Source organism: Ricinus communis, chromosome 4 (genome assembly GCF_019578655.1).
Source record: "Ricinus communis isolate WT05 ecotype wild-type chromosome 4, ASM1957865v1, whole genome shotgun sequence".
Lineage (NCBI taxonomy): Eukaryota > Viridiplantae > Streptophyta > Magnoliopsida > Malpighiales > Euphorbiaceae > Ricinus > Ricinus communis.
The window spans coordinates 15414298-15441735 of NC_063259.1; the positions used below are offsets into that span (position 1 = coordinate 15414298).

A 27438-nucleotide genomic window follows, 5' to 3' on the forward strand; every position below is an offset into this window, starting at 1 on the left:
AAAGTGTATAAATTGAATATTTTTATTAATAAAATTAATTTTTTAATGTTAATTAGTATATTGATATGTTAGATGAAGATGGTGGAGTGACGGTGATGAATATAGAAATGCGATAATAATGGAAGTAAAGTGACGGTGGTGCCACTATTGTAAAAAAAATATAATTGATTAAAGAGAAAATAAATAAAAAATAAAAAAATAAAAAAAAATAAAAAAATAAATATTGTATTATAATTTCTAATGTGTCAAATGACAAGTAAGACGCGACCTAAAATTTAGATTGATTTGGTTTTTAAAGTTGTAGGTTGAATTGTTGGAAAAAATATGAAATTAGACTAATTCGATCCAATAACATAAGTTTAGCGGCTATTTGAACCTTTGTCTAAAACGAAATTGAGATTATAAGCCCGTGGCACCCTCTACCATCAGCGCGCACGTTAAAAACCGTGCGCCGATTCATCATCCTCAACAGACACAGCAATGAGCGAGCAATTCTCCAAAACTAGAAAACCAAAATCACCAGAAACCAAATCACTATCTGCAATGGCGCGAAAATCCTCTCTTCTCAAACAGACCCTAATTTTCTCAATTTGCTTGATCCTCGCTCTCTACGCTGTCTTCAACACTTTCTTCAATCCAACTACCTCTTCTTTACTATACCCTTCTCCAGAGGATAACAGTCTGTCCGGTTTTCCCGGGAAAGTGACAGAAAACAACGACAACAACAACATAAACAAGGTAAAGATTTTCATGTATGATCTACCTAAAAAGTTCACCACTGGTATAATCCAGCAACACGCGCTGGCGCGTGGGTCTAAAGACACGTCGAATGTGAAGTACCCAGGCCACCAGCACATGGGTGAGTGGTACTTGTTTTCGGATCTGAACCGACCCGAACACGGGAGAATCGGGTCACCCGTAGTTAAAGTGGATGACCCAGATGAGGCTGACTTGTTTTATGTTCCTGTGTTTTCTTCTTTAAGTTTAATAGTGAACCCTGTTCGACCGGCGGGAACCGAGCCAGGTTTGGTTCAACATTATAGTGATGAGGAGATGCAGGAGCAGTTGGTGGAGTGGTTAGAGCAACAGGAGTATTGGAAAAGGAATAATGGGAGAGACCATGTGATTATAGCTGGTGATCCGAATGCGCTTTACCGGGTGTTGGATCGGGTCAAGAATGCTATTTTACTGCTGTCGGATTTTGGACGGGTTAGACCCGACCAAGGGTCGCTAGTGAAAGATATTATAGTGCCTTATTCTCATAGAATTAATGTTTATAATGGTGATATTGGTGTTAGGGATCGAAATACATTGTTGTTTTTCATGGGAAATCGTTATCGGAAAGATGTAAGTTACTTCTCTGATTGCTGTTACTGTTGTGAAAAGATTTAATTTTATTATCTTTGAAGTGTAAGATTTCATATTTTGGCTTTGAATTATTTAAAGTAGTGATCTTGGCTCACAATTATGGTTCTGGTTTGGATGTGTTAAGATACTTTTGAATCTGATGTTCAATTTGAAATGCATTTTTTTTGGTCAGGGAGGTAAAATTCGTGATTTGCTATTCCAAATGCTCGAATCGGAAGAAGATGTTGTGATAAAACATGGAACTCAATCAAGGGAGAATCGACGAGCAGCTTCACGCGGAATGCATACATCAAAGTTTTGTTTAAATCCTGCTGGTGATACTCCATCAGCTTGCAGACTTTTTGATTCTATTGTTAGCTTGTGTGTTCCCGTAATAGTCAGTGACAGTATTGAGTTGCCTTTTGAAGATGTCATAGATTATACAAAGATTGCAATCTTCGTAGAGACAACTGATTCTTTAAAGCCAGGATATTTAGTTAAATTGCTCAGGGAAGTAACCTCCGAGAGGATTCTGGAATATCAGAAAGAGCTGAAAAAGGTAAATAACATTAGAATACCTACACTACTATCAGTCTCTTTTCAAGTTATTTCTATTATTGCTTTCGCTTGTTGGCTTTTTCTCTTTACTTTCAGTTGTTGGGATGTTGCAAATCTAATCATTTTTGGCAATCATATGAACCCTTAATCATTTTTCTTGTTTGGTAGAACTATGCTTGATCCTTTTCCATGTTCAATATAACATAATTTCCAATTGGCTTGCTGCGTCCTGTTATTTGATTTGAAAAAAAAAAAAAACTCCCTATTTAGAATACACTTTTTATATTTCTTTTCTCCTTTGCTGTCATTTTAAATTGAGAACATATCAGCACTAATGTGGCCCTTGTTCTCTTTCACTGTTTTCAATTTAATCAGGTATGCCATAAATGAACAGCCAAGTTTATATCAATAGTTCCATCTAGATAGCATATATAAATATAGAAATTGGTAGCCTAAATATAACAGAGGCATGCTTTTTCTTGGAAACTCGGTGCATGCCTTAGGTAGTTTGCGCCATATGACCATGGTAGAGGTGGTAGACCTAGCACCTGTTCTGCCTTTTTCCTCGACACCCATTTAACAACTGTGACAGAAATAGACTAGGGGTTGTTTGGGTTCTGACTGCTTGGAGGTGGTTGGACCTCCCAATTTAATTGTTTTGCTGGGCCTCCAATAGAAACCTTTTGCTGAACGTTTATCTCTTATATTTGGTTCATTAACTATGAAGCAATATATGTAGAATCATGCAACTTTAAGTACATAAATGATCTTGAAATTGCTAATTTAAATGAAACAATTCATAAGGCGAAGGGTCTAGTGAATTATGGTGTAGCTGAGCTTCCTTCCTTTCTTTTTCTCTTTCTATCTTATTCCCCCCTATAATTATCGAGATAAGTTTAGGATCCTTCATTTATGCAAAACTTTCATGCTTGAAATTGTGTTCAGTTTTGTATCCATTACTAATTTCGATTTTGTGCAAAGTATGTTACTGTTACTTTGAGAATATGTTGGGAGTTGTGTATTTCGACCATATCTTAGGGATGACTATGAAATTTTGTAGAGGGGCCAACTAAGAGCCTGATTTGTGTTATTCCATAAAACTGCCTCCCTTCCCCCCCTACTTTCTCTTATTTTCTGTGATTTTTGATCACTAGTTGCTAATGTATTATGCTGCTCAAAGCCAGTTATCACGTCAAGTGCACTCTTACATTGCTGTTACTTCTATAATGTCGATACCTTTATATAGTAATGCAAGGGTAGTTGTTCCGAAGATATCACTTCTATGGGAATTGATTTAATCCTTCATTCAATATTTAGTGACTAGTCTTATTAGATAATTACCCTCTGCTTGGAGCATACCACATTCTTAATTTTTTTTTCTTTTTAAATTTTCTCTTGCCAATCTGTGGATTGTTTGGAAGGGGAAAGATGAGAACATGGGGATGTAGTAGAAAGAAAGAAATTATTATTACCATTCTGCAGGGAAGCATCATTTTCCTATGTTTCCAATGTCATTTTTTTCAACACTCGTTCATTGGTTATTGACAATCATGATCCTTACAGAAAAGCAAAAAAGGGATATAATCTAAGTAGCTCTAGCACTTGACATGCAAGAAGATAACAATTAAACTTTGCATATGATATCATGCATAATCTTGTGATGTGCTTCTAGAAAATGGCTCTTTGTGAATTAGATTAACCATGTGGTTATATACTTGCATTTTTCACATTGTGCAAATAATGATCTTAGTTTGTAGTAGAAATTAAATTTGTCGAAATTTGTTCCTGTTTAATGTTTACTTCTTATCTGCATTATAGATAGCTTGGTTGTCTAAACCTTGGTGTCAAACCCTGGACACAATGCTGGTTCAAACTAGGCCCATGGCCTTTGTGATGATTCTTGTGATTAGGATCAAAGAAAATACATCATAATTATATCATGCCTTTCAAAATTGTTGATAAGGTTTTTCAAGCCTTCAATGGCTTGTTGGGTTACTATTTCGTTCGGAATGTTTCTACTTTAATGAAGTCAGCTGTTGAGTGATAAAAATTATTGGTAACCACCGATGTCAATATTTAAGAATTGTGCTTTAAATTTTGTGATACAGGTGACCCGGTACTTTGAGTATGACAATTCAAACGGAACTGTGAATGAAATATGGCGCCAAGTTGCACAGAAGTTACCGCTCATAAGATTAATGACTAATCGCGATAGAAGGCTTGTTAAGAGGGACTGGAGTCAACCAGATTGTTCTTGTTTATGTACAAATCAGACTGGGCTAATCATCTCCCTATGATGCCAACTTTATTCATAGTATTGGAAGATGACGCCCGCAAAACTTAGCACGGAGCTCTTATTAAATCTGTGGGAGAAGACTTTTTCTCTGTCTTGAAGAACAGGAAACGTTATCGCATAGTTGTTATTTATTGGAAAAGATGGAAGGCTCTCCTGCTTCTTCCATAGGTGGGTTTGAGCACATTTGCCTCAGAGGTGGAGATTGTCCCATTCAAAGGTTTCTTGCATACTTTGTTGTTGTATGCTATATAAAGCACATAATCAGCAGTTGAAAGATTCAGCCTCTAGCTGTTGTTATCATTCGTTTGTACATGTTAAAGAATAAAATTTGTCCATTTTATAATTGATTCTTGTAGTTATTTGGATCCAACCTCTTTCTGTAAATCGTAAATGCACTCATCTTACAAGTTGGCTTTGTAAGGCGAGTAGGAGGGGAGGGGAGGAACGGTATTTTTTATATATAATATGAATATGATAAAAATGTATAATTTATTTAAAATAAGATTGTTATTTTTAAAAAATTTAAATTCCTATAAATATAAAATAAAAAAAATATGTTTCATTTTTTATCCTTCTATTTTCATATATATATATATATATATATATATATTTTCTGGCAGAACATGAAGCGTAATCTGGTAGCTACTTCGTCAAATAACTGTTGGTATTATTTGGTATTAGTAAAAATAATAGAAATAATAGAAAGAGTATCAAAATAAAACAAATTGGATTTGATACTAAATGAATATAAATGGTTAAAATTTGCTACCAGTGGGACATTTTACCCCTTTAAATTACTGTTGAATATCCTATGACTTTTAAATTCTAAGAAAGTCTTTAATTCTCTTAATCTAATATGCCCCCTTAAATAAAAACTGTAATTTATATTTGAAACGAAACAAAACAAAATTTTATAATCAAATCATTTATGTTATTATCTCACTGTAATATAGAAATACAAGAAAAACTGCAAGGGGGTTCCTAACTAATGTTGAAACATCATTTCATTAGTGAACTTAAGAAAGCCATAGTCCTGGCTGCAGCCTACAGGCAATTGGAAATATCGTACTCTATTTTCACAAGGTGGTGCATTCCAAAATAATAACAAAAGAAACTTTCACTTGCAAGTTGTACAGAAGCATTGAAAGGTTAAAGAGAGACAATAAGAAAGAGAAGATGGTCTAATCAAGCTTCAAGTAGTTTGTTTCAAATCTTTAACCAGGTGGCCATTTCATTTGTCTGCCACCCAAGACATGCAAGTGAAGATGGTAAACAGATTGACCTGGAAAGAATTAAGAGAACGCATCAACATAAGCATTGATCAGTAAGAACTTAGTCACAGAAGTCAGATTACTACTTACAAGCAGTAGGACCACTGTTGATTACAACACGAAACCCATCAAGGATGCCTTCTTTTTCCGCCACTATTTTGGCAGCATAGAGAAGTTCACCTAGAATCTCCCCATGCCTTGCTTCTGCCTGACAAGGTAGCATGTTATCAAAATATATGAATTCTGATTTGGAAAGTTAAGCAGAGAGTCCCCACCAAAGTATGAATTTTGCGCATGCCTTAATCTTTTATGATTCAGCAGAATCACTAAAGGATTTATATCAACTTACAGTTTTACACTTGTTACAAAGGCGTAAATAAGATGTACCAGACAGCTCGTAAAATGATACTGTTCAGAAGAAACAATTCCAACTTGATGGTTGCTCAACATGTTTTTTTTTTTTTTGCTAAACTGAAGAAGAGGATTGTTACAAAAAGGATCCAACTGCAGTGCTCTTTTTGCTAAGCTGTGAGCTAAAGGTTGTTCAATATGATGAAGGAAGGTGATCTATACCATCATCTTTGACTATATCAAACCCACGACTCCCTTTTCTCAATGTTCATATGATTGTTTATATCCTAAATTTGTTAACTACATGTAATAACTCCAAAGAAGAAGCGTACAGAACTTGACATCCAGATAGCCACTGGAACTGAACTTCGGTTTCTAATCAACAAATCTATAAATTTTGGTACTATTGGCACATAAAAAATCCAAGAGAAATTCTAGAAGAATTCTTATTATTGTCATCCCCAGAAGGTGAGGGGAAAAAAGAAGGGACAAAAGGGAAAAAGAGAAAAATGAAGAATAATGGAAAGCAAGAACTATATGTCACGCCCCTCCTCGCAGCTGGCAAGGGAAGGCTGCACAACACGGCCGTGTTGGATTTCAACACTGCCCGTGTTGCCAACACGCCCAAGGACACGCCCGTGTTGGTTGAATACAAATGCTAAAGGCCTAGAAGCTTCGGGAAACACGGCCACAGTAGGTAACACGGCCAATTACCCCAAACCGTGTTCCCAACACGGCCTTGGGCACGGCCATGTTCCCAACACGGCCTGGAACACGGCCATGTTGGCGGACAGGGGGAAAACTATAAATACCCCTTCCTTGTATCATTTGTAGATGTTATGAGAAGAGCTTGTAGAGAGAGAGAGTGTGCTCATTGTAAGTGTAAAGAGCTTTAGTGTGAATTAATCAATACAAGTATACACTTCCACAACTCTTGCGTCTCTTTGTGCCACTTTCGTGAATTTACTTCCGCTAGCGTATTTGCTATCATTCTGCCGGGTTTGGCAATCAAGGGAAGGCTGACTAGCTATCTTGACTTTCGGGGAAATCAAGCGAGCTAGGCCGCACGTGGGCAAAGTTTTGGAGATAAAACAAAACTCACGTGACATATATGCTTACTACAATAATGCATATTCCACAATATCAAAATGGCAAGTCTCTATATTTTTCTGCTTTTCCATATCCTATCATGAAGAAAGATGAAAACCCACAACGATTCCTATGCTACTGTAATAGAAATTTAAAAATGGCCAGAGTTGTCATTAAAAGGCAAGTTCTACTTTGCATGCACACATATACAAAGCATTTACTGATTCAGTACAGCTGCTGTAAGGGCTTAGTCATTCTGATATTTAGGAAAATTGACATTATGATTTGATTCCGGAAAATGAAATATGAATTTTCCAGTAAAATCGCTAATGCTCAGGAAGTCCCATTAAGAATAACCATTGAGCAACAATGCTTGTACTATAGGCTATGTTTGGTATAACATAGTGAAATATTATGTAATCAATCATATGATATAATATAATGAAACAAACATATTATCCATCTGAAGATAAAATTATATATGCATGTATTTGCACATAATGGAACAAATACACGCAAACTAACCTTCCCAAGCTGTGTTAATCCATCCCTGAACTTTGGAATGACTAAAACATGAACAGGAGCTTGAGGACTGATGTCCCTAAAAGCAAGGACCTTCTCATTCTCGTATACGATGGATGAAGGAATTTCCTTTGCTATGATCTTGTCAAAACTATAGAAAAAAAGAAATTAAGAAAAAGAAAAAGAAACAAGGGTCAGAGGAGGTCTTAGTTCTACATGAAAATTGCATAATAATCTCATAGAAATTATCATCAATAGATTATGAAACTAGGCCTATTCTGAAATTCCATAGAGAGGACTAGAGGACCAACAGAAGTAAGAGGAGAGTTGTCAATAATATTCAGGCAGCTAAGATCCACTCAAAACACCATCTAAATTGCAAAACTTCAATGTATTTCTGTAGCAATTTTTAGGAAAGAAAAATACATTTAACAATACAGATTCCTGAAAAAGGAAATTATTAAACCCTTCTAATGTTTCTTTCTCATTCTAAGCTTTCTTTACTTTGATAACAAAACATGAATTCTTTTAGATCCTCTCCACATATTATCAGAAAATATTCTGATTGAAGTTTTCTACACTTATTCAATATCCCATATTTAATAGGAAAAATTACAAAAAACATGCATGTGGTCTGACAGTTTTTCAACTTTTAAGTTCTTGATTTTTTTCTTGACAAATTAGTGTATATGGTTTAGTCCGTTGCACAAGTTATCATTGCACCATTAATTTTGGCTGATGTGATGCTAACATAGCATACATTCTGTTGATGTGAGTCACTTTTTTGGTGACATGGTGCTGACGCGGCACAACTTTTTCTTCTGCCACATAAGCGCCACATCAGCAAACTACCAGTGTTATGACAATTTACTTAATTTTGTTAATGGGCTCAATCATGTACATCGAGTTGTTAAGAAAAATCACGTACTTAAAGTTGAAAGGCGGTCAAACCATAGGCATGTTTTTTGTTTCCCTATTTAAAATATTATGAGGTAGTTCTTGTTTTCTCCATAAGCAAAATATAATAATGTTATGCAGACAGCTTATTACTCGACTAAAATGTGCATTGCAAATAAAATCTAATTTTATAATATGGTCATGTCATTGTATGAGTTACACCTATTTTACAGTTTAAATAAGGAAGCCTCGACGGAATTTTATGAGCGTCTTATAACAACCTTGCAATCTGATCAGGGTCACTAAACTTCTATGTTTTGCTATATTCTGATTGGTCAAAATCCAAACCATCTGACATTAAATTTTCTCAAATAATTTCAGCAGCTTAAACATGAGAGCAAACCAGGATTAATATGTCATAAGTGATGATACATGGTTGGAGCTCCACTTTCGGCACTGGCTGCAGCTGCTCTGGCAAGCGCCTCTTCATCATCGACAGCATTAGTGCGAAACAGAGATCTAAAATAACACAGTAAGTAATAAGACATCACAGTTAAAAATTAAAAATTGCTATATTCTGGAACTGAAAAGAATCATAAAACTTTTTTTAAGTATAAGCCAAAAGAATTCAAGAATCTCTGACAAGATCTAGAAAACAACTGATGTCTCACTAAGAAAATGAAAATGCTTTGTGCCTAGTTAGGAGTTAGGACATTGCTCCAGCCACTTCAATTAAGTGAAAGTTACTTAAAAAAAACATGATACTGCAATTTGGCTATACATCAGCATAATTATTTGTTTTACTAAGCTCTTTTCTTTCACAACATATAGCTGGTGTCAAACTCAAAATAATTGAATACCATAAGCCATTTTCTATATGTGGTTTTCACTGAATAGTAGGATAAATTTTTGTTCAATTCTCCAAAAAGGATCCTCAGTTTGGGTCTTTGCCGACAAGTTATGGAGTTCCTATTACAGACGCACAATACAATATAAGATTCTAGCAGAGAGAAAGCTATGTAAGGTCAAAAAAGTCAAAAATCAGGTATCATCTTCTGTATGTTACACAGCAAAGCTATTATTAAGCACGAACCACTATTTTAGATACATAGGATTTTTAGTAAAAAGAAAAGAAGGGAAACATAAATTGAAGGATAAGAAATCAACCAAGTCAATAGTGAAAAACCTTATTGCTTATCTTTAATCGAACTACCTTAGAATATTTTATGTGTTAATATGAAAAAATATAGCAAAATAATGACCTTGGTAAAAGAAGATCAAAGTTGAGTGATTTTGCTGATGCAAATGGCAAATAAATGTTTAATAACCAATTCAATGAAATCAATGATAAGTTCAGTGACCATCAATGAATTAAAGCCTGAGAAGGAGGCTCGCCCCCCTCATAGTACACAACATGAATTCCAAGAGACAATACTTCAATACATTTCTGCATCTGCAACGAGTCACTAATAAAAATCTTTTGGAAATTTGCAAATTAAACAAAACCCTTATATTACACTGAAGTTCAGCCTTCCAAATGCCAATTGGAAGAACAAATTACTCAATTTCTTCTCATTTGGACTATTCCACACTGTTATCATGACAAAACCAATCTGATTAATAAAAATTATGGTAAAGAATTGATTTTTGCAGACAACCCACCAGATTATCATAGAAAAGCTTTTGTGATGATTAAAAAATACAAATTCAACACTCAAGCTCCGTTGTGATTGCAGAAACCCACCAAATCCATTGAAAAAAAGAAAAGAAAAGCTTTTGGTAATGATTTTATTGATGGGTTGGAGACTAACAATCAAACTGAGCCATAATTTAGATACCCATTATGGATAGGCTAAGATTATTAACCTGCGAGACTGAACAGGAATAAGGAATCTGTTGTTGTTGTTGAAGATGGAAGTGGCTTTCACATTTGACAATGCTCTTGTATTAATTGCAAAGTTCCTGCTTTTTTTTTTTTAAAGAAAAAAAACCCAGATTTAACAACCCAATTTTGTATATTGTGATGTGCAGAGGAAGGGGAAGAGATATAAAGAGAAGAATATTGAGTACCTGAGGAGAGTGAAAGAACTGACAACTGCAGCCATTGTTTTGTTGATACAAAGCAGCTCTTTTTGTGACTTATTAAGAGCTGAAGTGCATAGAGAGCCAAAAGATAAATGTATAGTTTTCAAATCAGTCCTCAAATTTTACCTTTTCAAGAAATATATATTGTTGTTTGGATTAGTTACAAGAAAGATTTTGAGATTTGTCATAACATACAATTTAATCCTATTATATTTTGCAATTAATTATTTTAGTGCTTTGAATTTATCAATTAATAATTTTTTGTCACTAAGTTCAAAGTTTAGATTTTCTCTTTAGTTCTTAAATATTTTAAATTAATTCATAAGTTAATCCTTTTTTTAATTATGTTTTGATTTCTGATTATTGTATCATAAAATGTCTAATCCCTTAAAAAATTTACATAATTTCATTAATGATGATATAAAAATCAAAATGTAAATATTTTAAAGAAAATTTAAGAGATCTTTCTGATAGTTTTTTTGTTGCATTTTTTCATCTATTGCAGTTGCTAGAGATATTGGATTGCTAATGCTACATTTCATAACATTATAGCATATAATTATATCTATAAGTTGTCTTGGTGTATTAATTATTATATATATATTGTTAAAATTTTAAAGAATGTACAATAAATTTAAAATACAAATTCTTTGTGTTAATTCTATACTTATATTGTTTAAGTTTAATTGTCATTTTTTTTTTTTAACTTTGCACTTATTATCAAATCTAGTACGTAGTTTTTAAATTTTTAATTTCAACACCGTACTTTAATATTGATTTTAATTTTAGCATTTAATAAAATTATCTGTTAATATCTGCTAGCTTCGCGTGAATTCCGGCAATAACAAAAAAGAATCGAATCAACATTAGAGTTGTTAATTCATTCTATTATTAAAATATTATCATTTAAGTACATAATTTTTTTTTTAATTTTGGAGTTTCATTAATCTTATGTGTTTAAACGATAATATCTTAATAGTAAGGGTGTTGACTCAATTCCTTCTGTTTATTATTATTGTTGAAATTCATGCCACGTCAATAAATTTTATTGATAATTTTATCGGAGGTTAAAATAGAAATCAATGTTAAAGTTTAATGCTAAGATTAAAAATTTAAATAGAATAAGCTAGATGTGATAACGAGTGTAAAATATATGATTATTTTGATAATTAAACCTATTATTTATCTCAATTATACTTTCAATTATTAAAATTTAAAAATTTATTATGATAATTTATGGTGTTAATCATGCTTATAAATAATATTAGTTTTTTCATGAAAATAATATAATTGTCATTCAAACCCCTGTATATCTGATGGAAATTTGTAGAAAATAATAATTTAGAAAATATTTACATTATATTTGATGAAAATTCATAAATTCTATAGAATCTGTAGATTAAAATTTATGTATTTTAATTGAAATAAAAATAAATTTAGAATTTAATATAATTAAATTTGTAAAATGGATTAATAATAAAATTAATTTTAATAAAATAAATAAAATTTTTAAAAATTTTGTGTTAATAAATTAATATATTTTTTAAAATTAAAATATTTTTTCAGTTTTATTATTTTTATTTTATTTTTTTCATATTTTTTCTTTCAAATGCGATGTATTGCTTAATGAATTTAGTGTTATTTAAGATTTCAAATACAAACTATTAACACAGGTCATTTAAAAGAAAAAAAAAAGAAATTGAGAATTATCGCAAAAAAAAAAAGTTTGAGGATTTCAATTAAAGAAATAAAAGTTGGAGGTCTTTCAGCATAATTCTTTCATATCTATTAATTTAGTGCCTGCCATATGATTTCATTTGGTTCGTAATTTGTTTCCTTTTGTTATTTCTTATCTCGAAACAGACAGAAGAAGATGTCAAATTTTGTTGTGAGAGTGGGAGCAGCAGCCAACCTGAGGAGCCTCTCTGTCTCAGCTTCATCAAATGGTACTCTTTTTTAGTCTCTATGCAAATTTATTTGTATATGAACAAACGGTTTGTGTTTGATTTGATGGATATGTACGTATAGTGTCTTTGAATTGATGGATATGTATGTATATATAAGTATCAGGGGCTGCTCCAGGAAATGATAAAAGCAAAACTCAAAATGGAGGGCCAGTGATTGTGGAGCTTCCACTGGATAAGATAAGGAGACCCCTTATGAGAACTAGAGCTAATGATCCTACCAAAGTTCAAGACCTCATGGATAGTATTGAACAAATTGGCCTCCAAGTCCCTGTATTTCCTTTATTAACCCTTTTATTATCAGTTTCTTTTGGGCTTTGTTTCGTTAATTTCTAGTGCATAGTCTAGCCTTTTATTTTTAATATTTACTTAGTTTCTCCTAGATAAAGAAGCAAAACTAAATAATAGTATTGGAATACATTGGTGTTAGATTATGAAATGGACATGTATAGAACATAATATGAAGAGCCACTTATGGTAATCTTTTTTTATCCACAAATGAGGGGTCAAACTTGAGACTTTACCTAAGTTAAAGATATATACTACCGCCGGGCTAAGCCTGTTGGTGCCACTTATGACAATTTTTTGTTGTGAGATTAAGTTAACAGAGTCATAAATAGCAAAATATGGAGAAAAATGATAATTAAACTTTGTAGATGAGGGGTTCTTTAAAGATTGATTTTCTTTTTTGAACTGCTTTAATTGAAGATTGATTGAGACTTGAAGACATTGCTGCAAATAAGTATGAATAAGGAAGAAGCTGGCTCTCTTAGATTTAGATGACTCAAATGCTGCCTGTGAAATCAGGAAACTACAATAACAAAAGACTGAAACAAGAAGCATGTTATAGTTTTTTGCTGGAGATAAAGAGTACAAGTGCAAGATACATCACAAGTTATTTTAACTTATACAGGTAGACTATGCTAAATACATTTCCAAAGCAAAGTAATTACATCAAACAAACAACTCAAATAACAACCCACTAGGGAGGTAGTATAATCTTTTGGACAGAGAGTAATCAATCAGTAGTAGCATGGCAGTATAGTCTTTCGGACAGCTAATTGTTCAAAGAGTTTGTGTAATGATGTAGCAGAAAGATGCGCAGTTAATTCCATGAAGAACTATCTGCAGAGACGAGAAAGATTGTTTGTGGTTTAGTGAGCTTGGTCCAAATGTATTATATTTCATAGAAGGATCTATGCACTGTAAATACTATTAAATTCATCCCAAATAAACCTTAGCCGCTATATAATCCAGATATATCATGTCTGAGCAATATATAAGAATGACATATGCCTTCCTGTTTTGGATCCAATCCTCTTACTATTGTCTCATATTGCTAAGATTTCCATGATGACTATTCTGTGTGTCTTATTCCATTTTGTTATCAGATCCCTCTGGTTTTGGAGAGAATGCAGCAGTGCACAGAAAGGGAAATATGACTGTATTTTTATTTTGATGCCCCCATTTAAGTTGACACTTGGTTTCTGTTGCCTGTTGCAGATTGATGTGCTTGAGGTTGATGGAGTATACTACGGTAGTGTTTATTTATGCTTCCCCTTTTCGAAATATATGTAGGCTTGTAGGTATTATTTTGTGTGCATGCGTGCGCCTTCAGTTTTCAAAGCTCATGGCATGCTTTCATCAGGATTCTCAGGTTGTCACCGGTACGAAGCACACCAGCGACTTGGTCTCCCAACTATCCGCTGCAAAGTACGACGTGGAACAAAAGAAACATTGAGGTTTGTTTCATTTCTTGTTAAATGTTTAAAAATTCCATATTATATCACCTGTAGCTTCCCACTTTTTTTAGGATTATTACTGTGCTGGGTTTACTTTTCTGTTTCATTTTTAATGTGTTAAATTGTGCAGGCATCATCTCCGATAAGTCTAGCAGATTGATCCAAGTGAACTTGCAACTCTGCTCTGGCTATTGCAGCTAAAACTTTCAAATTTTCTATTAGTAAATGTATACGCATCCTTATACAGTTCTTCAATATATATCCTGAAGCAATTGCTTCTTCATGAGCTACTTCATGACTGCAATTTATATGTCTTTGCAAAAACATATAGATCAATATGAATTGGTGTTTCCTGACCTCCAAATTGCCCTGAGAAAAAAGAATTCTCATGTTAAATTTCCTAAAAAGTATCATGCTACTGGCTTCTCCAATAGTCTTCCATGTATACTCCATCCATTCTTAATTTCTTGAATTCCATTCTGTCAAAACAAAATAAAAGAATATATAACATCTTAAAAAATATTTGCTGCATCTCTAATTGTATGGTTAAAACATTTTTGTTCTCTTTGATTTCGCAATATCTAAATCAAGATTGTGGAAGATAGAGAAAAAATCCTATAGAATATCCAAATACGTTTTCAAGTGAGTTTGACATTAAGGGATATTTTCTCAGTACTCATCAGTCTTAAGGTGATAATCTCATGTTATCAAATGAATTAATAAAAAACATTACAGAGATGGGGACCCTGCTAAAATGTAATATTGAGGTAGATATTGGGAAAATATATGATTCAGTGTCATGGAATATCATAGAAGTAATGTTGGATTACAGGTTTCCTGTGAAGATTGTGAACTTGTGATAGAGTATGTTAGCAGAGCTATGTTTTCTATAGTTATGGTGGGAGTAAGGGATACCTTCCTCGGAAGGTCATCCCATGTCGCCATTGCTTTTTACAATAGCTACGGAATATATCTCTAGAGCTTTAACGAGTTAACTCTTAGTTAAAGTTTCACAAGGGCTGCAAGAATCTGAAACTAAATCATTTGTTGTTTTGTAGATGATCTGTTTATTTTCTGTCATAGTATATTAATTCTGTAAGGCAATTACATGGTATTATAAAGCACTCTAAAGATGTATATGGGTTGGGAATCTGAAAAAAAAAAGGGAACTAAATTGCTTTTTGTAGGCTCAGGCTGTGCAATATTTATACAAATGGAAGTTGACTTTTGTCAATTTCATGAAATCTGTAATCTCCCAAAAATTAGCCACTAATTTATTCTATCCTAATACATTAGAAGTAAATTATTCTAAAATACATTAGAAGTACATTAGGAGCTAATTTATTCTATCCTAAAATACATTAGAAGTAAATTATTCTAACCTAAAATAGAGCAGAAATCATGGGATATACATAGATTTTATAGCTGTATAGGAAAGATATTCTAGATTCTCAACACTCCTCCTCCTTAAGATGATGAATAGATATTGAAAACAGTGAACAAAAATATAAGAAGGTTGAATGATTTTTCTATATTGATGTACAACTATTTAAAGAGCTTAACTAGGAACAAAAAATGCAGCCAATCTCCCTAATTAAGGAGAAATATACTATTCAACTAACAACCCTAATATAGAAGAAAATAAATATTGATTCCTAAGATTACTAATATAACTCATAAACCTCTAAATATAGAGTATAACAAATATGGTACATAATCACAATTATTTACGAGATCTTTCAACACTCCTCCTTAAGTTGGCATGAAGATGTCACTCATGGCAAGCTTGCTAACTAGATTCTCGTGTTGCACCTTGGGAAGATCTTTTGTTAGTATATCTGCTGTTTGGCTAGCAGTGGATATGTAGGACATACATATCACACCACTATCTATCTTCTCCTTGATGAAATATTTGTCAACTTCTACATGTTTGGTTCTGTCATGTAGAACTGGATTATAAGCTATAGAGATTGCAGCCTTGTTGTCACAGTAAACTTTAATAGATTTTGGTATAAGAATCTTCAATTATTCTAGGAGTTTTTTTATCCATAACACTTCACATAATTCATGTGCCACAGAGCGGAATTCTGCTTCAGCACTACTCCTTGCCATCATACTCTGTTTTTTACTTTTCCAAGTAACCAGATTTCCACCTATAAAGGTACAATAACTTGAGGTGGATCCTATATCATTTACATCTCATGCCCAATCTGCATCTGTGTAGGCCTCCATCAGAAGATGTTCTTCTATTTTGAACAAAAGTCCTTTTCCATGAGTTCTTTTGAGGTATCTCAAAATTCTGAATACGGTTTCAAAATGAATAGGTCCAGGTGAATGCATGAATTGACTCACAATACTCACTGCAAAAGCTATGTCAGGTCGAGTGTGAGCCAAATAGATTAGTCGCCCTACCAATCTTCGATAACGTTCTTTGTCCATTACCTCATTAGCTGCTGCTGTTTTCAACTTTACATTAGGTTCGATTGGCGCATCTGCTGCCTTACAACCTGTCATTCTTGTTTCTTTGAGTAAATCAAGCACATACTTGCATTTGTTGACAAAAATTTCCTCCTTGGATCTTGCAAACTCCATCCAGAGGAAATATTTCAGCTTTGCTAAGTCCTTAATATCAAATTCGGATTAACGTTTCCTCTTCAAGTTGTTAATCTTAAGAGAATCATCCCCTATTATGATTAATGTCATCTACATACACAATCAAAATAGCTACTTTACCTTTGATGGAATGTTTGAAAAACCGGGTGTGATCAGCTTGGCTTTGAGAGAAACCATGTGTCTTGATAACATCACCAAAACGCTCAAACCAAGCTCTAAGAGATTGCTTTAATCCATATAGAGACCTTTTTAATTTGCACACTTTGCCTTTTCCAAGTTTTTCTTCAAACCCGGATGGCAGGTCCATATATACTTCTTCTTGCAATTCTCCATTTAAAAACGCATTCTTTACACAAAATGATGAAGTGGCCAGTTGAAGTAAACTGCAAGAGAAAGAAGTACTCTAATAGAGTTAATTTTAGCAAAAGGAGCAAAAGTCTCTTGGTAATCAATACCATGAGTTTGAGTAAATCCTTTTGCTACTAGTCTCGCTTTGTATCTCTTCACATTTCCATCAGCTTTAAACTTCACCGTGAACACCCATTTGCACCCAACCCTCTTTTTGTCTTTGGGTGGATCAATGACAGTCCAAGTGTTATTTCTTTTAAGAGCATTTATTTCTTCCATCACAGCTAATCTCCAACTCGGTTCACCTAATGCTTCCTGAACAGTTCTTGGAACAAGAGTTGAAGTAAACTGCAAGAGAAAGAAGTACTCTAATAGAGTTAATTTTAGCAAAAGGAGCAAAAGTCTCTTGGTAATCAATACCATGAGTTTGAGTAAATCCTTTTGCTACTAGTCTCGCTTTGTATCTCTTCACATTTCCATAAGCTTTATTAAACTTCACCGTGAACACCCATTTGCACCCAACCCTCTTTTTGTCTTTGGGTGGATCAATGACAGTCCAAGTGTTATTTCTTTTAAGAGCATTTATTTCTTCCATCACAGCTAATCTCCAACTTGGTTCACCTAATGCTTCCTGAACAGTTCTTGGAACAAGCATATTAGAAATCCTAGACACAAATGCTCTATGATTTTTTGACAGTTTTTTATATGACAAATATTGTGCGATAGGAAGATTAGTGCATGTTCGGAATCCTTTTCTTGAAGCAATTGGAAGACCAAGATCAGAAGGAGTGGAAGTAGAGGGAAGGTTACTCTGAGTAGTAGGGCCATTATTCGGCAAAGCTGATTGAACATCTGCTGAAGGAATAACTGAGGCTGTAGTAATTTTATGAAATTTTTTCCTAGTATAAACCTGCAGCTCATGTTGAGGATTATGATCTACTGGATTATGATCCGTTGGAAATACTTCTCCCCCTGTCTCTGATAAAGTAATATCTGACAAAGTAGGATTAATAATGCTAACCCTAGTTTCCATATTAGAATTAGTTAAAGAAATGGGTAAAGTTTCCCAAAAATTATTTTCTTCAACTAAGTTCTCCTTTTGAAGAATTCTTTTTTGAAAAAAATAGTGATCCTCGACAAACCTGACATCCATGCTCTCAAAAAATTTCTTTGTGACTGGATTAAAACACTTGTACCCATGTTTATTAGAAGCATAACAAATAAAACACATTTTTCAGCTTTGGGATCAAGTTTTGAGCGAAACACATTTGGGACATGCACATAGCAAACACAACCAAAAACCTTTAAGGGGAGATATGCTGTTATCTTAGATGTGGAAAAATAATTTTTCAAAACTTGTAAAGGTGTTTGAAATTTCAAAACTCGAGATGGCATTCTGTTTATTAAATAACAAGAGGTTAAGAGTGCATTACCCCAAAGATATTTAGGAACATTCATGGAAAACATAAGTGCCCGAGCAACTTTAAGTAAATGCCTATTTTTTCTTTCAGCAATACCATTTTGTTGTGGTGTGTCACGACAAGTGGATTGATGTATGCAGAATACCTTTTTTCAAAATAAATGTTCTCAAATATTTGTTGAAATATTCAGTCCTATTATCCATTATTAGAATGCCAATTTTTGTTTGAAATTGATTTTCAACCATGTAGAAATTTTTTTTTAAATCGTTGTTTAACTTCAGATTTCTTTTCCAACAAATAAACCTAGCAAACTCATGTGTGATCATCAATAAATGTTACAAACCATTTTTTCCAAAGAGTGTGTTAACTTTGAATGGGCCCCAAACATCACTATGCAACAAATAAAATGTTTTTGAAGCAGAGTATGGATTTATTGGAAACGAAACACGATGACTTTTAGCTAAATTACAAGCTTCACAATGAAGTTTTAAACAATCAATACCTTTAAATTATTTAGGAAATAAAAATTTGAGATATGGAAAGCTAGGATGCCCTAATCTTTTATGCCATAACATAACTTGATCATAAACAAAGTTTTGAACTTGTACTACCTAATCCATGAGCTGTTTTATTCCCAGAACCAGTTCATTATAATAGTACAACCCATTTATTTCTCTAGTAGTTCCAATCATCTTTCCTAAGTTCCGGTCCTAAAAAATACAATTGGAAGGAGAAAAAAGAATGGAATAATCAGAGTCTTTAGACAATTTGCTAACGGAAAGAAGATTATATGCAAGTTTTGGAACATGTAAAAATGATTTCAAAGAGATTTTTTTTCTGAAATTTTAATATTTCCTTTGCCTGCAATAGGTGAAAAACTACCATCAGCTATTCTAATTTTTTCGGAACCGGAACATGGATAATACGAATCAAACAATTGAGAACAGCTTGTCATATGATCAAAGGCTCCTGAATCTATGATCTAAGGAGTAGTACTTCCTAGAACAAATAGAACCAAAGAATTACTACATGTTTGTGCCATAGAACCAATAGGAGCATTAGATGATGAGCAAAATTTTGGCAGTTTAAGAAGATGACTTAATTGCTCTTTAATAAATGGAGATGACTCAGCCTTATTTGCTGTAGGTGTGTTATGTTCACCAGATTTTTTTTCCTTATCATTAGGTGGTTTACCATGCAACGTCCAACATTTTTCACGAGTATGCCGTGGCTTTCCACAATAGTCATATAATAGGTTGTTTTTGTCTTCTGCACGCTGGTTGTAAGAAGTTCTACTGCTTACTTGAGCTTCAGGAATAGCCAGCGCTGATCCTTCTATGGACGCGGTTGAACCTGCAGTCCTCTTTCCCAACATCACATGTCTCCGACTCTTTTCTTTCCTTACATTCGCAAAAACTTCAGCAATTGGAGGCAAGGGATTTCTTCCAATTATTCAGCCACAGACCTCATCATACTCAACATTTAGACCTGCAAGAAATTTGAGGATTCGGCTCGTATCCACTATCTTCTTGTACTGGTTGCAGTCATAATTTGATTTCCACTTATAATCATTGAATAAGTCCAAGTCCTGCCAAATCCGTTTAAGAGAATTGAAATACTTTGTCATAGAATTCTTACCTTGGCAAATTGCCCCAAGTCGTAGGGTCAACTCGTAAACTTGGGATTGATTTCCAAAATCAGAGTATATTTCTGAGACATTGTCCCATAATTCCTTGGTTGTAGAGTAACATAGGTAGTTTGCACTTATCTCTTAAATCATGGAATTGACCAACCATGTCATTACTATTGAGTTTTCAGCATTCCAAATGGTATAAGTTTTGTCATTCACATCAGGCTGCTTAGTATCACCTGTGATATAGCCAATATTTCCTCTTCCTCGGAGATACATGCGAACAGATTGTGACCATCGAAAAAAATTATCACCATTTAGTCTGATTTTAGTAATCTGAATGGGGTGGTTTTCAGATGTATTTCTATGAGATTTGGACTGAGATGGCTGAAGAGGCTGGCTTGTCCCAAACGTGATACATTTTCGAGATAAAAGGAAAAGATTCAAACCTAGGATTTTTTTAGCTCTAATACCATGAAAACAGTGAACAAAAATATAAGAAGGCTGAATGATTTTTCTATATTGATGTACAACTATTTAAAGAACTTAACTAGGAACAAAAAAGGCAGCTAATCTCCCTAATTAAAGAGAAATATACTATTCAACTAACAACCCTAACATAGAAGAAAATAAATATTGATTCCTAAGATTACTAATACAGCTCATAAACCTCTAAATATAGAGTGTAACAAATATGGTACATAATCACAATTATTTACGAGATCTTTCAACAGATATTTTCCATTCCTATCTTGCATGTAATGTCTTCAAAGTTAGAAGTAGGCATTTCCTTAGTTAAGACATCTGCCAATTGATCATTTGATGCTATATATGGAGTGCAGATCATGCCGCTATCCAGCTTTTTTTTAATAAAGTGTCTATCTACTTCGATGTGCTTCGTGCAATCATGTTGCACTGGATTGTGTGCAATGTTGGTAGCAGACTTGTTGTTGCAATAGAGTATTATAGGTCTTTCCCACTTGATTTTAAGGTCATCAAGTATTATTTTGAGCCATAGCAATTCACAAACTCCATGAGCCATAGCTCAAAACTCGGCTTCAACACTTGATCTTGCAACAACTGATTGCTTCTTACTCCTCCATGTCACTAGGTTCCCACCAAGAAATATACAATATCCTGAAGTTGATCTACGATCTACAACAGAACCTGCATAATCAGCATCGGTATATGCCTCAATGATCAATTCTTCATTTTCCTTAAATAAAATTCCTCCACCCAATGTCCCTTTGAGATAGGACAAAATTCTGTTGACAGCCTGCAAGTGTTTCTCTCTTGGATCATGCATAAATTGGCTTACTACACTTACAGTAAATGCATGTCCGGCCTTGTATGGGACAAGTATATCAGTTTTCCAACCAACGACTGATGTCTTCCTTTATCTACCATGCTATCATCCTTTTCTTCACTAAATCTCAAGTTAGGCTCAATGGGTGTGCTTGCTGCCTTGCATCCAAGATTGGTTGTTTCTTTAAACAAGTCTAAGACATACTTTTGTTCAGAAATAAGGATGCCTTTACTTGAGTATGCCACCACAGTTCCCAAAAAAATACTTCAGCCTCCTAAGTTCTTTAATTTCGAACTTCTTTGCTAAGCACTTTTTGAGTGTTTCTCTTCCAATTTGATCATATTCCCGATGATGATGATGTCATCTACATATACAAGTAAAGCTGTAACTCCTCCTTTTGAATGTCTTCTGAACAAGGTATGATCTCCTTGACTTTGTTTGTACTGCATTGCTAGTATTATTTTAGTAAATCTTCTGATCCAAGCCCTTGGCGATTGTTTTAATCCATATAAAGCTTTCTTTAACCTCCACACTTTCTTTTCAATAGATATTTCATTGAAATCTAGTGGAGGTTCCATGTACACCTCTTCTTGTAAGTCCCCATATAAGAACATATTCTTAACATCAAATTGCTGTAAACACCAACCAAAGTTAGTAGCTAAAGACAAAAGAACACACACAGTATTCATTTTTGCTATGGGTGCAAAGATCTTATGGTAATCTACCCCATATGTCTATGTATATCCTTTTGCGACCAACCGAGCTTTATGCCTTTCTAATGAACCATCAGCTCTATATTTCAAAGTAAACACCCACTTACACCCCACGGTTTTCTTTCCTTTGGGCAGGTCTACAATTTCCCAAGTCTTATTTCTTTCTAGGGCATTCATCTCCTCTTTCATAGCTTTTAACCAGTTCTTATTTCTAAATTCCTCTTGTAGTGTTTATAGGATTGAAATGGAGTTAATAGTGGTAAGAAAAGTTCTATGTTGTGGAGAGAGTCTATGGAAGGACATAAAATTTGAGATTGGATGCTTAGTGCATTCTCGTGTTCCTTCTCGAACAACAATAGGCAGGTCTAAATCATTAAATTCACAAGGAGCAGAGTTAGATTGAACACACAAAGGAGCAGAATTTTCAATACCTTATTGTGGTTCAGATTCTTGGACTTGCATAGGTTCAAAAATATGAACTTTCTTTCTTGAGTAGACCTTGAGTGGTGTAATAGGATTTAAACCAGTTTTTCCCTCAGCTTCAAGATCAGGTTCAATTTCTTTACTAGCATGTTCATCTTCAAATTCAAATTCAGGTTCAGGTTCATTGCTGGCATGATCTCCTTTAGAGTTAGGTGTATCGTCAAGTTTGAAAGATTTCAAGTTGGATGTGGGACTTTAAAAATCAAGGAGAAATTGCTTATCTTCCCAAGAACTTTCCCCCTGGAGATGAGGATTGCTACTTTGAAAGTAAGGCTCGTTTTTTAACAAATGTGACATCCCACAAAAATACATTTTAAAGCTCTTGGATCAAATTTCCCTCTTTGGTGTGCATGAACATGTACAAAAGCAACACAACCAAACACTTATGGTGACAGTTTGCAAGAGACATTAAAATCAGGGTAAAAAAGAGAGAAAGAGAGCAATGAGACTCTGATTATTTAGCACTTTGGAAGGTACTCTATTTATCAAATGTGCAGCAGTTAAAACAGCCTCCCCCTAAAAGGTTTTTGAAACTTTATGTTGAAACAAAATTGCTCATGTCACATTGAGTAAATGCCTATTTTTTCATTCAGCAATCCCATTTTGTTGGGGTGTGTCTACATAAGATGACTCGTGTATTATACCCTCTTTTTGGAAAAAGGATGAGAGAACTTGATTAAAGTAGTCTCTTGCATTGTCGGATCTTACTTTTTTAGTCAAATTTCCAAATTGTGTGTAAATCATTTTATGAAACATTGGAAAAATACTGCTTACTTTTGATTTTTCTTTCATAAGAAATAACCATGTAGTTCTAGTACAATCATCAATGAATGTAACAAACCATTTTACTCCAGAAATATTAGAAACTCTACAAGGCCCCCAAATATCAGTATGCATCAAGGAGAAAGGTCTAGTAAATCTTGTATTACTCAATGGAAATGAAAATCTATTATGTTTAGCAATTTTACATGTATCACAATGAAAACTACTAACATCTTCATTTTTAAAAAGTGAAGGAAACATGCTTTTAAGTAGAATAAAAGATGGATGATCAAAACGAAAATGATAAAGCCAAATTTAAGATTTATTAGGAGAGAGGTTACTTGAGGAGCAGATGAGGGATAATTGATTTTTGTTCTTCTTGTTGCCACTCATTTCCTCAAGGTAATAAAGCCCATCTTTCACCTTAGCAAGTCCAATCGTCCTCCCCGTAACCAAATCCTGAAAAACACAATGAGTAGAATAGAAGGTTACTTTATAGTTTAGATCCTTGGTAATTTGATAGATGGATATGAGATTGGAGAACAGTTTGGGGACATGCAACACATTATTTAGGGATAAAAAATTTGATAGATTTACTATTCCTTGGCCTGCAACAGTTATAAGAGATCCATCAGCAACATTAATTTTTCTATTTTCAGGACATGAGTTGTATGTTTTAAATCTGATTGGGCTGTGAGTCATTTGGTTAATAGTTCCTGAGTCAATGACCCAAGAGCCTAGAGAAGACATGCTTGAGGCACTTACAGCATAAGAGTTAAGCTACTTACCTGATTGAGCCCATGAACATGTACTAGAGGACTTTTCAAGGGAATTTATGAGGTTTCTTATCTTTTGAATTTCTTCTTTTTTGGATTCTCCTATACCAACCTGGTTGGATTTTTCTTGGGTTTGGTCTTCTCCATCAGCTAAGTGGGCTTTTCCTCCTTTGAATCCTCCTTTACGGCTAAGGACTTGTTCCTTCCTATAGAGTTTGAAACAATCCTCTCGAGTATGGCGTGGTTTTGCAATATTTGCACCAAACTGTGTCTTTATTTGACTCTGTACACCCATTACCTATCCTTGCTTCCTTATTGTTTGACTTTGTAGAAATCATTGCTGACCCTTCTAATGCTTTAGGCTCCAACATGACTTCTCGCCTATTTTCTTCAACTCGGATCAAGGATATTGTCTCATTCAGGGATGTAAATCTTTCTTTCCCTAATATCTGGACTCTGACTTGATCAAATTCCACGTTCAAACCTGCAAGGAAGTCATAAACTCTATCCTTTTTTATAAAGCTTTTCAAGGTGGCGGCATATTCACTACACAACATCTGAACACACCGATATTGATCCATTTCCTGCCATAGATTTTGCAGAAGATTGGCATGTTGAGTAACAGAAAGGTTGCCTTGTTTAGTGGCTGAGATCTTTGTTTTGATCTCACAGATTAGAGCAGCATCTCTTGCCTTTGAATAGGTTTGTTGAATAGTAGTCCATATGTCTTTAGTTGTTGGCAGGAACATGCAAGTGTCGCTTATTTCAGGTAATATGGAGTTCCACAACCATGACATGATCATAGAATCCTCTTCGTCCCAAGCAACGAATTTTGGATCACCATTTTTGGGTCCACTTCCAAGCAAGTGGTTGATTTTGCCCTTTTCTTTGAGACATGTTTGAACAAATTGTGACCACTTCAAATAGTTTTTTCCATTGAGCCTGTAGGTTGCCTGGATATTCTGCAAATCTCCTATGTGTGGAATATTTGAGGTCTCTTCTGATTTGGTACTGGAGTTAATTTCTAATGTTTCAGTTTCAGTGATGTTGCAGGTCTAAAAGAAATTTCTTTTTTTGGCAATGAAGGCCTAGTGAAAATTTCAGTAATGAAGGCTGAAAATTGCACTTGGCAATAAGGACTTGGAAGGAAGAAAGTACTCGACAATGAAGGCTGACAAGAAGAGGTCCCAAAAGCAAAGGCTCTAATACCATGAACAAAAACAAAGGAACTGAATTGCTTTTTGTTATCTTATTTAGGCTCAGGCTGTGCAATATTTATACAAATGGAAGTTGACTTTTGTCAATTCCATGACATCTGTGATCTCCCAAAAATTAGGAGCTAATTTATTCTATCCTAAAATACATTAGAAGTCAATTATTCTAACCTAAAATAGAGCAAAAATCATGGGATATACATAGATTTAATAGCTGTACAGGAAAGATATTGTAGATTCTCAACAGAATCAATCCAGGGAAAAGCTCCATTTATTATAGTGGGGTCAATTGCTAAGACATGAAGTATCCTTTAGTTTCTGGGTTTCATCTAATGACTACTAAGCTTACTAAAACTGACTGTTAAGGCTTGATTTATAGGATAGTTGCTAGAATCAGTTCCTGGTCTTCCAAGTATCTCTTGCATGCAAGAAGGGATTCAACCTTTTCAAGCAGTTTTGCTTAGTAATGCATTGTGCGCTGGAGCTCAATTCTCACTCTGTTGCGAATGGTGATTAAGGAGTCAAAAAAATTTGTAGGAGAGGATGCAATAATAGGAATGTGGAGAATCTTGGTTGCAAAGCTTAGTTGAAGAAGGAATATGGGCTTGGAATCAAGGGCACTGCTTTCTAGAACAAACCAGCTGTCTGCAAAAAGCAAAAAGTAGATTTAATCTTGATAAATTGAGTGAAGAAGTTCGGGTAAGGGTAAGAACCATCCATGAAACCATGCTGCATCGGTCTTTTCGGAGCCTCGAAGGCTTATTAGATTAGGCCAGGTTTGTAGACTGGGTACATAGAAAAGGGGAAGAAAGACTGGGTACATAAAAAAGGGGAAGAGACGCTAACAAGTACTACAAGAATACTTTCCACAAGGATTGGCTTGATCTTCTTGCAAGGGTTCTTCTGCTTCACAAGTGCTGGGCGATATGCCAAGGCAGGTTCATAAGGATTGTGTCTCAGCACCATCCTTCTTTTTTGTCAATAGAGAAGAAAAACTATTGATCAAAACATACAAAGAAACAAAATCAGTTAATAATCTCCAGAAATGAATCAAATCAGTATGAGTAACTTCTGAATTGGAGAAGCTATCATTACAATAAAAAAACATGAGCAAAATTCTGGTTCTAATCATTCTAAGAACATCTTATGCGCTAGGCCGAATCTGCTGAAAGATGAAGGTGTTGTTTGGCATTGATGTAGGAAAAATTGATGTTGGAAAAGTATTTTTCCAAATCTCAATTTTTATTTTATTTTTTTGAGTCATGAAAATTACCTTTACAAAATTAATGTTTTACTTTTTAAAAATAAGTTTGACAAAAATAGTATATAGAAAAATTAAAACAATTTAATATATTAAATTAAAAAGAATTCAGAATCCATTTGTTCAACATCCAATCATAATTTCAAACACGTCCGAGAACATTTATGGAAAAGCAACCCTTCTCACTTTACTCTTAAGAACCTTTACCAGTAGCTTTCCTGCAATGCCAGCTGACCCCTCTCCTCCATCTAAGAGGGGTTTCCTACTAATGCGCCCTGTAGAAAGTACTAAATTTGCCAAATTAAAGGGAATGACTTTGATTTTATGGCATATGATCCATGGTCTGTTGTCATGGACAAGTCAAATAGTATGTTCTTTCTCTGATTTTAACGTTTAATCACAAAGGATTCAATATCTTATAACAGGATTCATCCATTTCAAAAGATTGAAACTTATTCCTCTAAGTATAGTTTTTATATTATACTTAAATTTTTATCTGTCACGTTAAGAATAATTTTTTTTGACATTTTGATATTAATTATTTTATTTTATTTTTAAATGAAATGTCCTAAACTGGCCAACCAGACACTCCAGACACTCCAATTGAGATTGAATTGAGCCTGTAAAATTGACTGCTACAAAGGTTGCAAATGCTTATAATTTTCACACATGCTTTTGCTATTTCCTCTGGTTTTCTTTTCCTTTTTTTTGAGATTCTAGCAAGCAGGGGCAACAGCATGAATTATGCATAGCCACCAATCTCTGTCAACTAAAAGCAATCATACCCCT

The 27438-nt window shown here is 34.1% G+C and overlaps 4 protein-coding genes across 8 annotated transcripts; 2 read left to right on the forward strand and 2 right to left on the reverse strand.

Moving 5' to 3' along the window:
* The first annotated feature begins 386 nt into the window (after positions 1 to 386).
* On the forward strand, positions 387 to 4571 carry LOC8289492 (probable arabinosyltransferase ARAD1). 2 transcript variants are annotated; one of them, XM_015722064.3, is made up of 4 exons: positions 387 to 859; positions 992 to 1347; positions 1541 to 1906; positions 4014 to 4571. In XM_015722064.3, the coding sequence occupies exons 1-4, from the start codon at positions 481 to 483 to the stop codon at positions 4200 to 4202; spliced, it is 1290 nt and encodes a 429-aa protein (XP_015577550.1). In that variant the 5' UTR covers positions 387 to 480; the 3' UTR covers positions 4203 to 4571. The 2 variants fall into 2 exon arrangements, with proteins under 2 accessions (XP_015577550.1, XP_002523645.2); XM_002523599.4 differs by having other exon boundaries at positions 389 to 1347.
* Positions 4572 to 5179: 608 nt separating this feature from the next.
* Positions 5180 to 10515, reverse strand: LOC8289490 (14 kDa zinc-binding protein). 2 transcript variants are annotated; one of them, XM_048373430.1, is made up of 6 exons: positions 10402 to 10515; positions 10198 to 10293; positions 8764 to 8850; positions 7438 to 7585; positions 5563 to 5680; positions 5180 to 5483 (listed from the first exon to the last, which is right to left on the reverse strand). In XM_048373430.1, exons 1-6 carry the CDS (start codon positions 10434 to 10436, stop codon positions 5416 to 5418), a joined length of 552 nt encoding a protein of 183 aa, XP_048229387.1. In that variant the 5' UTR covers positions 10437 to 10515; the 3' UTR covers positions 5180 to 5415. The 2 variants fall into 2 exon arrangements, with proteins under 2 accessions (XP_048229387.1, XP_048229386.1); XM_048373429.1 differs by having other exon boundaries at positions 10198 to 10296; positions 10402 to 10503.
* Positions 10516 to 12197: 1682 nt separating this feature from the next.
* Positions 12198 to 14412, forward strand: LOC8289489 (sulfiredoxin, chloroplastic/mitochondrial). Of its 3 annotated transcripts, none has more exons than XM_015722062.3 (5): positions 12198 to 12362; positions 12481 to 12653; positions 13884 to 13917; positions 14029 to 14122; positions 14253 to 14412. In XM_015722062.3, exons 1-5 carry the CDS (start codon positions 12290 to 12292, stop codon positions 14266 to 14268), a joined length of 390 nt encoding a protein of 129 aa, XP_015577548.1. In that variant the 5' UTR covers positions 12198 to 12289; the 3' UTR covers positions 14269 to 14412. The 3 variants fall into 3 exon arrangements, with proteins under 3 accessions (XP_015577548.1, XP_015577549.1, XP_002523642.1); XM_015722063.3 differs by having other exon boundaries at positions 12206 to 12362; positions 12487 to 12653; positions 13772 to 13917; XM_002523596.4 differs by having other exon boundaries at positions 12206 to 12362; positions 12487 to 12653.
* On the reverse strand, positions 14314 to 27346 carry LOC112535551. Its single transcript, XM_025158163.2, has 3 exons — positions 24287 to 27346; positions 23740 to 23857; positions 14314 to 14491 (listed from the first exon to the last, which is right to left on the reverse strand). The coding sequence occupies exons 1-3, from the start codon at positions 24467 to 24469 to the stop codon at positions 14415 to 14417; spliced, it is 378 nt and encodes a 125-aa protein (XP_025013931.2). The 5' UTR covers positions 24470 to 27346; the 3' UTR covers positions 14314 to 14414.
* Positions 27347 to 27438: the final 92 nt, after the last annotated feature.

Excerpts from the sequence above, each read along its gene's own strand:
- LOC8289492 (XM_002523599.4), top strand. The coding sequence starts at position 481 with ATGAGCGAGCAATTCTCCAAAACTAGAAAACCAAAATCACCAGAAACC. Across the intron at positions 1,348-1,540 it reads GAAATCGTTATCGGAAAGAT|GGAGGTAAAATTCGTGATTT; the intron begins GTAAGTTACTTC and ends TTTTTTGGTCAG. Across the intron at positions 1,907-4,013 it reads ATCAGAAAGAGCTGAAAAAG|GTGACCCGGTACTTTGAGTA; the intron begins GTAAATAACATT and ends TTTGTGATACAG.
- LOC8289490 (XM_048373429.1), bottom strand. The coding sequence starts at position 10,436 with ATGGCTGCAGTTGTCAGTTCTTTCACTCTCCTCAG. Across the intron at positions 8,851-10,197 it reads ATTCCTGTTCAGTCTCGCAG|ATCTCTGTTTCGCACTAATG; the intron begins GTTAATAATCTT and ends GTGTTATTTTAG. Across the intron at positions 7,586-8,763 it reads GAAAGTGGAGCTCCAACCAT|TTTTGACAAGATCATAGCAA; the intron begins GTATCATCACTT and ends TTTTTTCTATAG.
- LOC8289489 (XM_015722062.3), top strand. The coding sequence starts at position 12,290 with ATGTCAAATTTTGTTGTGAGAGTGGGAGCAGCAGCCAACCTGAGGAGC. Across the intron at positions 12,654-13,883 it reads AAATTGGCCTCCAAGTCCCT|ATTGATGTGCTTGAGGTTGA; the intron begins GTATTTCCTTTA and ends TGCCTGTTGCAG. Across the intron at positions 13,918-14,028 it reads GGTTGATGGAGTATACTACG|GATTCTCAGGTTGTCACCGG; the intron begins GTAGTGTTTATT and ends TGCTTTCATCAG.
- LOC112535551 (XM_025158163.2), bottom strand. The coding sequence starts at position 24,469 with ATGGGTGTACAGAGTCAAATAAAGACACAGTTTGGTGCAAATATTGCA. Across the intron at positions 23,858-24,286 it reads CCCAAGAAAAATCCAACCAG|GATTTGGTTACGGGGAGGAC; the intron begins GTTGGTATAGGA and ends TGTGTTTTTCAG. Across the intron at positions 14,492-23,739 it reads ATCCCTCATCTGCTCCTCAA|GGCAATTTGGAGGTCAGGAA; the intron begins GTAACCTCTCTC and ends CTTTTTTCTCAG.